This window comes from Rousettus aegyptiacus, unplaced genomic scaffold (assembly GCF_014176215.1).
Source record: "Rousettus aegyptiacus isolate mRouAeg1 unplaced genomic scaffold, mRouAeg1.p scaffold_m13_p_10, whole genome shotgun sequence".
Classification (NCBI taxonomy): domain Eukaryota; kingdom Metazoa; phylum Chordata; class Mammalia; order Chiroptera; family Pteropodidae; genus Rousettus; species Rousettus aegyptiacus.
Window position 1 is genome coordinate 79,261,155 of NW_023416285.1, and position 12,884 is coordinate 79,274,038.

At 32.7% G+C, this 12,884-nt stretch overlaps 1 protein-coding gene across 6 annotated transcripts in view; it reads right to left on the reverse strand.

Annotated features, from left to right (window-relative positions):
* The window catches only part of ZEB1 (zinc finger E-box binding homeobox 1), a 166,247-nt gene that overhangs the window by 21,009 nt on the left and 132,354 nt on the right, over window positions 1–12,884 (reverse strand). For all 6 annotated transcript variants that reach the window (XM_016160097.2, XM_036228058.1, XM_016160099.2 and 3 more), the window contains 2 exons: window positions 9,688–9,747; window positions 3,099–3,260 (listed from right to left, as the gene is read on the reverse strand). In XM_016160097.2, coding sequence (XP_016015583.2) covers window positions 3,099–3,260; window positions 9,688–9,747 — 222 coding nt within the window. The remainder of the gene's footprint in view (window positions 1–3,098; window positions 3,261–9,687; window positions 9,748–12,884) is intronic.

Consider the following 12,884-nt stretch of genomic DNA (forward strand, 5'->3'; position numbering starts at 1 on the left):
CTGAAGCTTTTTGAAAGCCTTTTGTTATATAAAATTACATATATACACACACATATGCATTTAAAAATATTCTATTTCCCTTTCATATTTATTGTAACCTACTGCTTCTACAGAAGAAATGTTAACACATTGTCTTTATGAGAAAAAAACAACTGAGAAATGAAAATAGAAACAATAGGGCCTTACGGGATCACAACACCAATAATTATGGACTCTCCAAATATGCAAACAGATCATCAGAACACTAATCATCAAGCTGAAATGCAGTGTCCCCAAGGGAAATAATCTATCGTCTTTTTAAATGAGTTCTTTTGGCACACTGGAGGAAACAGTTTTAGAGTACACTACTTCTATTTCCTTTGTACTGAGAAAATCCTACCTATTCTGGAGTGAAACTTTTGTTTCTGCTGTTTTTCTGATTCAAAGGAGATATAGCTGACTCCCTGCAAAGGAATCTGTTTTCTATACTACCCTCTATTTCCTTTAAGAATTTGAAAGCCGATTAATACATTAGCACCAAAAAAGTGGAAATACTTAGGCACAAATCTAACAAAATATGACACTTAATGAGAAAAACTACAAAATGGATGAAGAAAATCAAAGAACCAAATAAATGGAGAGATATTCTAAGTTCATGGATAAGACGACTCAATATTGTCAAGATGTCAGTTCTACCCATCTATACATTCAATGCAATCCCAATCAATACCCCAGTAAGGTATTTTATAGATACTGACAAAAATTATAAAGTATATATGGATAGGCAAAAGGCCCAGAATAGCTGACACGATACTGAAAAAGAAAGAAGTCCAAAGACTTATGTTACCAAACTTCAAGACTTACTATAAAGCTACAGTAATAAAAAAAAAGTGTGGTATTGGCAAGAGAACAGACAAATTGATCAATGGAAGAGAACAGAGAGTCCAGAAATAGAACCCCATAAATACAGTCAGTTGATCTTTGACAAAGGAGCAATGGCAATACAAAGAGCAAAGACAGTCTTTGAACAAATGGTAATCGAATCGGACATCCTAATGCAAATAAAAAAATGAACCTAGACATAGACTTACCATCCTTCACAAAATTTAACTTAAAATGGATCACAGACTTAACTGCAAAATGCAAAACTATAAGACTCCTAGAAGGTAAAAGGAGAAAACCTACAGGACCTTGGGTATGCTGATGCCTTTTTTGATACAACACCCAAAGCACAATTCATGAAAGAAATAATTAAGTTAGGTTTCATTAAAATTAAAACTTTTGCTCTGAGAAAGACAGCATCAAGAGAATTAGAAGACAAGCCACTGAATGGGGAAGATATCTGCAAAAGACATATGTGATAAAAGACTGTTATCCAAAATATACAAAGAACTCTTAAAACTCAACAATAAAAATAATCAAATAGCGTAAGTGAAAAACGAGTCAAAGACCTTAAAAGACAGCTCACCAAAGAAGATACATAGATGGCAAATAAGTATGAAAAGATGCTCTACATCATATGTCATTAGGGAAATGCAAATTAAAACAATAAGAAAAACACTACACACCTATTAGAATAAGCAAAATCCAAAACACTGACAACACAAAACGCTGGCGAGGGTGTGGAGCAACAGGAGCTCTCATACACCGCTGGTAGGAATGCAAACTGTCACAGCCATTTTGGAAGACAATTTGTCAGTTTCTTACAAAACTAAATATACTCATAACATATGAGCCAGCAATTCTGCTTTTGGTATTTACCAAAAAACACTTAAAACTTATGCCCGCACACATCTGTACACAGATGTTTATAGTAGCTCTGTTCATAACTGCCAAAAGTTAAAAGGCGTCCTTCAGTAGGTGAATAAGTCAACTGTGGTGCATCCAGACAATGGAATATTATTCAACTCTTAAAAGAAATGAGCTATAAAGCTATGAAAAGACACAGAGGGACCTTAAGTGCATATTACTAAGTGAAAGAAGTCAATTTGAAAAGGCTACATACTGTATTATTCTAATTACAAGACATCCAGAAAAAGACAAAACTATGGACACATAAAAAGATCGGTGGTTGCCAGCGGTGCGGGCAGAGCGAGGAAAGATGAATAGGCGGAACACAGAGGATCCTTAGGGCAGTGAAACTACTCTGTGTGATATAATGATAGATACATGTCATTATACATTTGTTTAAACCCGTAGAATGTACACCACCAAGAGCGAACCCTTAGGTAAACTACGAACTTTGAATGATTATGAAGTGTCGATGTAGGTTCATCCTTGGTAAAAAATGTACCATTCTGGAGAGTCACGTTGATAACGGGGGAGGCCTATGCATGTGTGGGGACAGGGGGCTATATGGGAGCCCTCTGTACTTTCATCTCAATTTTGTCAGAAATCTAAAACTGCTCTAAAAAGCCTTAAAAAAGTTGATTATTTGAATACTAAGCTACATCTAGCCATTAATCTGGGAACTCTGGAAAAATCAAACCAGATTTAAGATTTTAAAACGTGAAGTAGCCTTAAACATTCCAAGTAAGTTCCCTGTATTTGGTGAAGATCTTGCATAAAATCTCATAGAAATATAAGAAATGCTATTTTCATCTGTTTCTAGGCCAGGAAAGGGCAGAATGACAACCTATTTCTTTTCAGGAGAGTCTGAACATTTTATTATTGCATTTTGCCACTCTTTACATACTGGCTGTTCATATCAGAGTGGACTAAAGTAGATATAGAAAGGCCATTTGTCTCCAAATTAGAATGTTCTGAACCAGACAACCATGTTTTACTTGCTAATAGTAGGAAAGAATCGAGAAGCAGTAGGGTCATTGAAGTTCCCATTTCTACCATGTCTTACTGTGGTAGTGATTGGAAATCAATGTCTAAGTACTGTTCTAGGCATTTCACATGCAGTATTTTTACCACTATATAAGTTAGATGCCACTAATATAACACCATACTGTTATCATGGACAACACTCCATTAATTAAAGAGATTACTCTCTACAGCCTACTGCAATAAATTTTGGTTTATAGTACTGGAGAGCAGGTTCCCACAGCAGAGTAATGGAAATATTAATCCTTTAAAGATGAACACAAATGGAACTGTGAAGCTCCACTTACCATTTTCATCATGCCCACTGGCTTCTGGTGTGCCCTGCCTCTGGTCCTCTTCCGGTGCCTCGGGGTAAATGACAGCAGTGTCTTGTTGCTGTAGGAACTCTTCAACATTAGGATCATGGTTTTGTTCATTTTCTGCATCTGAGTCGCAGTCATCATCTTTTACTGAAAGAAATGCATACTTTATAAAAAGCAGTTTCATCACACCTCATTGTTGAAGTTTTTCTAAATGAGAAATTGAGAGAATACGTGATTGTTCTTAAATTTGTAGAAAATATTGAATATTACAAATAAAATCTACTCACTTTGTTATAATCTACTATTGTTTTTAAAAATAAATTTAAAGTGTTATAAAGTCTTGAAATTTTCATGATATTCCCTTTTAAGCTTCAGAGTTATATTTCTATTCTATTTTACTGGTAAGATACAGAGAAGGTTAATATAGTTGGCTGAATCCTTAATTTCTCAATGAATGTGAAAGCAAGGAAAAAAGGAAAAGAAAAAGCTTAATTCTCGATTCTTAGTTTTTCCAACCTACTGTATCACATTTAATTAAGAGTTGTACTTTAAATGTGAACCATTCTCAATATTAAACCATTCTGAAGTTCAGTTCAGTTATGATTTCTTAGAAAATAGCTTTAAGTTATCTATAGTTAGATTTCTAATGAGTCGAGAGCATCGAATTGATAAAATTGCTTCTTATCTCCTCTAGTATTCATAGACATAAATAAGACTATTCTTGCTCTATTTCTGCCTCGATAGATGTTTAACTGTGGCACTAAGGCAGAGGCATTTTTTTCTTGAGTTAGAAAGGTTCAAGAGGTAGCAGAATGTTTGTGCTGTGAGAAGGTGGCCCAGAGCACTGCTGAGTTTCTGAAGCAGCATTTCTGTGCTAAGGTTTTCCTCCATTTCCCCCACTGGCTCCAGAGGAGAGAGTCTGCTCCATGCTAGTGGTAACTGTAATGGGTTAGGGTGGCTCTCGAGTGTCTCATGGCTAACTTTGTAAACTTCAGACTGAACTGTCAGTTCTAAATTTGTAAAACAGCACTTTTCAGTAGACTAAAATTGGGCCAAATTAAACTGATGATGTACAGGTATCTTTTTATTCAACAGTTGTTAAAACAATGTTGCTAAATCTCTTGCACAAAGTAGTAGTAATTGAACTCTAAGGGTGGTTGCCGTTTAAAATCTTTCAGCCAGTGACATAGTAATAATGGTGACCCATCATTTTTTTCCTCCTTTTTAATACAGCCGATAGCTATTAATTATTTAGCATCTGCTATACACTAAAAACTGTATTATTTAGTTCATACTAGTGGTCACAAAATTTTGGTTACTAGATCCAGGGAGAAGTGAAGACTCTTCAAGAAGTAAGCTGGTACTGTCCATTTTAAGTCCAGATCCTTGACTTCCACATATGCTCTTTCTCAGAATCCTGAAGCTTCTTTATACCCTCCCCTCTTCACAGTATCCTTTGTTCTAACTTAAAAGAAAAAAGAGAAAAAGGCATATTCCTCCACTGATCCAGTACATTAATATGGTGAAATTGCCCTGGAGTGTAAAAGTTCCAGGCTGCCAGATGAAAAAAATTCAAAATACTGACTGGGGAAACCCTTCTTTAGTGATTAATCAAGGCAATAAAAAACAAACATAGGCCTTCCAGTCTTTCCTGTTTACAGGGATTTCTATCAGGGTAAAGCATGGCAATTGAAATGGGGACATTCTGGTCCTAGTTAGGAAGCTCTGAAATCAGCTATTTGATAATATGGCCAGAGGGAGCGAGAGTAAGTTCCCTTTAATGACCTCACCTGTTCCATTCTCTATTATTAAAAAATTTATTGCTTTTCAGGAACCTGGTGATAGCAAAGAACATTCTCAGAAATAATTCCTAGCACCTATCCTTAGCTGGAACAATAGTATTCTTGAACAACTAATGCCAAGTTAGTGTCATTGAGTCTTTTCAAATTTTCAAGTTGAAATAGATGAAATGAACAAAATTTATATTTTGTGATTTCTTATAGATTCATGTAGATTTGATAATATACTTAAAATATTTTATCAAATTATAAAATATTTATTTCAATTAAATAGTCTCCATTTATAAAATGTACACTTTCAATATCCTAGTAAATAAATGAATAAATATATAAGTAAATATACATACAGTAATATACACACATGCATATACATATGCTGGAATGATGAGTTTTTAAATAGAATACACTTTTCAGAATTATATAGTCTAGATTTTATAAATGAACCTTGCATCTTCAATAAGTTACAAGCTTACCTGTACACTGTCCAGTTCTAAATTTACTCATTTGGAGACAAAATTCTTATAATTAATGAAGTTCAGTTTATAACAAAATAATCATAATCTCACTACCTAAATAATCTATTTTTTAAAAGATACATTTATTTATACTTCATATATTCCTAATTATTTATAATTTGTATATTAACCATAAAGGAAATTCTAATAAAATTCTTCAAAATGCAAATTGAAACTATTATTTGAATTAAAAAATAAAGATATACTTTTTCTGACAATAAATCTGATTTGGCTGATTGGTATAAGTATTAACTTGCTATTCTAGTTAGGCTATTAGGTACCAATTTGCCAGAAATTGAATGAACTAAGTTTGTAGCTCTAAGGTATTGATCAAAATATAGTTAGTTCATGTGGTAAAATTAAAAAAATACATATAAAAGTGTATTGGCAAAGTTACTAAAATTAACAATATTTCAATTTCCCCAACTATTTCTGAATATATTAACCAGGAGCCTCTAAGGGAGGGGGAAAGAATAATAAAAGCCCCAAATAGGTATTGGGTAAAGCCTTTTTGGTTAATGTTCCAGAAAATGAGGGAGTGAATAATTCTGAAGACTGGGAAACAAATCTTTAGGTGCCTTTGAATTTCTGCTTTTGACAAAACCGAAGGAGCATTTAACAGAATTGTCAGTTGACAGTACAATTAAGACATTTTTATAGGTAGATAACCACAACTTTGTGCACGAAGATGTGTAAAGAATTGAGTATATCAGTTATAACAAAAACATATTTCATTTTTTTTATTTAGAAGAATAGGTTATTTCAGTGCTAAAAAAAAAAAAACAGAAACAGAATTAATGCTGAACACATTTTCTTCTAGAAATAAGTAACGTGAAACTATATATGAACTAACTAAAAAAGAACACTTCGGTCCCTTTAATTTCATTTCCAGCAACATTTCCTTTAATAATTATTTATTAAAATTTGTACTGGATTTATGTCATGCTCAACTATGTGGTGCTAATAATCATATGATAAATCAATATGTAATTTAAAAAATTTATAAGCTTTGTGATTCCTGGATATTAAAGAGAAACTTAAATTTCAATTTATGTACATGGCTTTCTTGTAAAGAAATGACAGCTGCTCAAAAAGAAATATATATTCAAATAAGAAGTATATACTACGTCAGTGTCAAATTCTATAGGCTAGGTAGACTGGAAATATGAGTTTAAGGAGTAAACACTATGACATAACATTCTGATTCTTGAAGAATTTATTCATATTTTTAAAATGCATGATAGTAGGTATTAAACTGCTATGGAGATATGCCTAGGTACTTAAACATTTGAGAGCGATAAGATAAAAAAGGAGGAACAGACCAAATTCAATTGGACTTGCAAATGCAAAAACCAGTGACGTGAAAGACTATTCAAAGACTATTTATGAGGCAGTCCATAATTAGTTTACATAATATGAAATCTGGAGGATAAAAACTGTACCTCTTAGAATTGTTGTGAGGATTAAATTAATATAGTATATGCTTAAATTGTAGCAGGCACATTGTTAGTGCTATGTAATTGTTATCTATTTTTCTCAAAATAGTCCTGCAAAGTGAACATTATAATTTCTCAATTAAAATTTTTCCCAATAAAAAAAAATTAGGGTCAGAAAAGTTAGATAATTTCTCCAAAATCACACAGTAAAAAAGTATTGCTTTTAGAGCAGACAATTTGGTATTAGACATCTAGTATCAACCAAATTCTGGGCTCTTTTCAACTAAACTACTGTCTCCATGCACCTGCTTTTACCAAGCCAATTTCGGGCACAGACCAGATGTGGTTTCACACATAAAGGTATTCAGAAGTGTACATTGTGAAAAGGTCAATTATAAAGCAAAATTCTAGTCTTGAGATTGATAAACTTAAGAATTTAAATACTAAAGAGATGAGCAAATTTTCAGAAACATATAATGATAATTTGGCTGGTTTTCATACCTAAAAACCTTTCAGATATGATAAACTCAGAGCTGATTGTCAAATTATAGAATTATAGGACTATAATCATTTACCAAAGTGTAGAATTATGTTATAATTACAAATTAGTCAGAACAATAACAGAGACAAAGTTTTTATTTAGCTATTGATATTTTATTTCTAACAGAATAAAGTATCCTTATATTTCCTCCTACCTTTATCCTCAGTTTTTAAAGCTCTGTAAAACTACTATTAACTATATAAATGAAAAAGGAATGCTCAGAAGAAACAGGATGTTTAGGTAAAATTTTCACTCTCTGAATACTAAGCTGAAACTATAGTTCTCTTAACTTCATGAGTTGCAAAAGGAAGTCAGCTACAGAAAGGATCTGACAAAGTCTGAACAACTGATGGTGACCTTCGCACAATGTTTTTGTTTACTTTGTCAGCACATTATTCTGCAGAAGTCAAGTAACAACAGCAAAGGCAAAACATAATTTTAAAGTTGAATTGCTCAAAAGTCTCAAATGTCTACCTCCAACCTTCTTTACTTAGAACTGCACTTATCTAGGCTTTCTTAAATGTTTGCTTACTCCTAATACCCCATGTTGCAGGGAAATAACACAGCAGGAATCATCTTGTGGGTGAGGAGACCTTATATTTCCTCAGCAACCCTGGTTAATACAAGGTTACTGTACCTTCTAGAAGCAATTTTTCCTTTGGTAGGGGGAATTATGTACTACTCAGTACTTCGAAGTGAAAGAATTCATTCATTTTTTGCAGTGAAGAGCAAATTATGAGGTAAAATATTGTAAACTTGGAACTGTGAATGTCTTTTTTAAATTGTATTTTGCCTAAAAGAGCAAACAATTTTAACTCTGGTGATATAAGTAATCAAGGTTTAACATTAGGTTATACAGTAATAAATAGCAGTCTTTTGTGTTCATTAACACTATTTTACTAATAACAAACATCCATTTTAAATATTTTTTATAATGTGTAAGTTAGCATGACAAATATTTGATAACAAGCATACCTAAACAATTATTTAGGTAAGTTAAACACAACCAAGTTAAAGGCAGAACATAAAATCTTAGGCTGCAGGTACCATAAATTATCACATATTTCATTATTATTTAATTTGGAATGCACCTTTAATAATCTTTTACTCTTTGTTTTACTGAACTGACTGACAAGTATGGGAATGCTAATATTTGTATTATAAAAATCTATTTTGACACATTACTATGAAACACGCACATTTTATAAGACTATATGGAATATTCCTAAGATGCATTGCAAAGAAAAAAATCTATGTGTTAAACAAAAAAGAAGAAAATACAGAAAATTTAATTAAGACTATATGATAAAAATATTTAATTTAATTTATGATTGTATATACAAGATACAATTACACTACTTTTTAGTGTAGTATTTTGAGGAAATATTTTAATAATTTGGAATTCATTTTTGAAGATTATATTCTAAGAGTTCTTTCATGACATAACTGCCTGGTACTCTTTTGCTTCTTAAATCTGATCTGAATTTACTATAGAGCAACAGTCCCCAACCTTTTTGGTACCAGGGACCAGTGTTCCTACAAGAATCTAATGCCTGATGATCTGAGGTGGAGCTGAGGCAGTGATGCCAGCGCTGAAGAGCAGCTGCAAATACAAACTAAGGTTTGTTCCCTTGCCCGCCGCTCACCTCCTGATGTGTGGCCCAGTTCCTAACAGGACACAGACTGGTACTAGTCTCAGGAAGTATGTACTTTTAGTCACCTAGAAGCAAATTTCCTTGTTTACTGTAATTTGGCTTAATTTTGGTCTTTTTCACTCATAGAAATCATAAGAAACATTTTTGATTCTCTTGTTTGCTATGACATGTTCTTTCAACTCATCAATATTCAGGATTCTCATCTGGTTTATAGACGATATAAATCCGTGATATTTGCTTACTCTCTTCTGCTTTCTGTCTTATGGGCAATTTAATGCAGATCCTGGTAATAATGAAACTCAAAATACTTAGATTTTCATAACCTTGGTAAAATATTTGATGGAGGTTAAAATCATCCTTTGAACAGTTTTCGTTATTTTAGATTATCTGTAAATTATACTTGCCCTCCTTATAGATGAGTATCTGCTCTATAATATTAATCTGTAAGTTTAAAATTGCACGTAATATGAACTTCTAACTTTTTATATAGTGCCCCATATGCCTAGGTACTTAAACATTTGAGAGCAAGAAGATAAAAAAGGAGGAAACTGGACTCGCAAATGCAAAAACCAGTGACACGAAAGACTATTCAAAGACTACAGTCAGAAAGGAAATGGCAAAAGAGTACCTGTACATGCAGCTTCATCTGCCTGAGCTTCAGGCCCCAGGATTTCTTGTCCTTCCTTTCCTAAAATCAAAGAGCAAAGGATTAAAAGAGATCATCTGTCACAAACACTTTAAGCTTTAGAAATCTGAAAACTTTTAGGTTGTATTTAATTTGGATGTTTTCTTTTTATATATAGCAATGTGTCCTTGAAAAGTAAAGCTTTTTAAAGAAATTAAGTGGGTAGTTTTACCAAATCCACAAAATAGTTTAAAGAAGCAAAATTTGTGAAAAGTCATATATAATACTGAAATTATAAGCACACTGGGATGTTAGTATATTTTTAGAAGAGGAGCTCTACCTATAGGTAGTAGGATTCCTTATTTTATTTCTACCCCAAAGCATAGATTTCATGTTCTAGATGCTTTATAAACCTATTTCCTTTAATCTTCATAACTATTTTACAAGTTTAAAAAAAGCAATACTGAAACTTGAGGCTTGAGGGGGTTAATTAACTTGCACAAGGACACACAGCATTAGGTGGGAGAAGCAGAATTCGAATGCCGATCTGGATGGCTCTAAAACCTCCTTTTACTACACTCCTGCTTGTCTAGTTAGAGTACCAGACAAGTAGAAAGACGTGACCAAATTTCACGGTACCCAGAGCAAATAATAATGATGGTACATTTCTAGGTATCTATTATCTTCCTCTGACACCTATATATGTATATTTGACTAGTTCTAAGTAAATCAAGTAGGCTGATTCCAGGATTGTATACAGAATAAGATCTAAGTCAGTGTGTATATTATTTTGGCAAACAGAAAGTGCGTTTAATATATTCAGGCACATTTATTATAATAATTTATTATACGTGCATATATGAAAGATGTGAAGGAGTTATAAACATCTTTTTTAAAATCTAGTAGCAGAGTATATATTATAATTATGATTGAAATACTTATAAAGTCATACTAAAACATCATGTACTTATCCGCACCCACTCAAACCCCACTGAATGTATCAGCCAAAAATCTTGACTTAGATTTCCCCTAAGTTTGAAAATTGAATTGAGATACAGAGCACTAATCAAGTAAAATCTTTGTTCACATTAAAGCATGTATTTCTTCATGTACCTTAGGATATCGGGTGGATTTATCCTGCAGATTGTCTTTACTCATTACCTTTTATACTCATTAACTTTTATGTTAGTACTTAAAGATGATCACAATGAAAAAAATAGTTAAAATATGCACAAACCTCTTTAGATCAGCAAAAAGAAAGACTATATAAAGTAGATAATGATAAGATCAACTTCTGCTGAAGAATTCTCATTTTATATTTGCCATCAGCAAAATGGCAATTTAAAAATCCCTGGTAAAGTATTTCTAATACTGTAAGATAAGCACTAGTATTTGCTAAGTGTCTGAAATTCTCTAATATCCTTCTCTCTTTCTCTCTCTCTGAAGCATCTACTTAAACTAAAATAATATGATAGTAATATATTATTATTATATATCTATGCCCTCTATTTCTCCTTAAATGAAAATCAAACAGCTAGAATTACTTCCTGTTGGAAGATAATACTGATATTCAAAAGGTTAAAATGGTATTTTGGACATTATTAATTTTTCTACTTAGTTATTAGTATAGCTAATTTTGGCATTATCTACAATACAATTAGTTATTCACTTAATTTCCGTTGGAAAAATCTAGGTTCCTTAGATGAGCATTTAACATACTTCAGAATCTGCTCCCAGACTTTAAAAACACAATTTAAAAGCTAGAAGTTTCCATTCTTTAACTCATTATTGAGGTTGGAAGTTTGGTTCAATAAGTAAAGCCATGTTGACTAATGAAAACAGGAAGATCCTAATGCTGGCCTGTAATGTGAACACACTTCTTGCACTGCTGGGTGTTGTCCAGGAATAGGCTCTTTCCTGCTCCATCCCCAGACTGGCATGAGGGTGTACTGAACAGGGGCTCTTCTAAATATTTTTCAAGCTGCATTCTCCCTCATATGTTTTGATCTTCTAGTTTAGGAAATACAATAAAAGTAGTAGAGTTTACTTGTACGTAAGATTTTCGCTCCTGTAAGACTTAATGTCAACACATTACGAATGACTAATCTAAATGCAATTTGGAAAGGAAAACTAGAATGCTTCTAAGGTTTTGCTTTTAGTCTAAATTCCAAAACAAATAAGTAAATGAGAAAAACTCCTAAGTAACAAGACCTTCTCCCCCAAATAATGAAAAATATAGCTGAAAAATAAGCCATGAACTACCCAGCAATCAAAAGGCACAAACCATTCATAAATGCAACAATTTAGATAAATCTTCAAAAAAATGGAATTATAAAAATAGAGAACAGATTACTGGTTGCTAAGTGTTAGGGATGGGGCAGAGGGGAGGGAAAGAGAGAGTGGATATATAAAAGGCAACTAGGGAGCCCTGTGGCGGTAGAATTTTTCTGTATTTGCCTATATCAGTGTTAATACTCTGGCTGTACTATTTTTGCAAGATGTTATCACTGGGGGAAACTGGGTAAAAGGTACATAGGATCTCTGTATTATTTGTGAATCCAAAACTATTTATGAATTATTTGTGAATCTATATTTATCTCCAAGTTGAAAGTTTAATTTTAAAAAGTCAAAGGCAAATGTCACAAATTTAGATCAAAAGAGGTAGCACTTGTTCAATTTGCCATAAGATGAAATTTCTTATAAGTAAAAACAAGAATGGCAAATGTAATTCATTTTAATTAAAAATCCAGAAGGCTGACTATCAATGGCGGGATAGAATAGTTCAAAGTACGAGACTGATTACTTAGCACTGCACATGTTCTGAATTGAAATTCATATCAATGTGTTTTCTAACCATTTCTAACCATGTGTTTGTGGGAATATTTTATATCAATCTCTAATAAGGCATAATGAGTGGCTAACAGAATCAGATTTTCTTCTATTTTCATCTCTTCCTCTAATGCACATCCACACGTAGCGTTATACCACCTTTAATACCCAACACGCATTAATACCCACCTTTCCTCAAGTTCTTCCCTCTGCCTAGAATACCATTACCCTTTCCATCTGAATAACTTCTACAATCTTGTTATTTAAAGTTCAGTTCACATCTCTTTCACTTTGATGCTGCTTTCTGCTCTTCCCATTCTACTGTCCATGCTACAGAAATACTATCCAAAAAGCAAAAGTCAATAGATTTC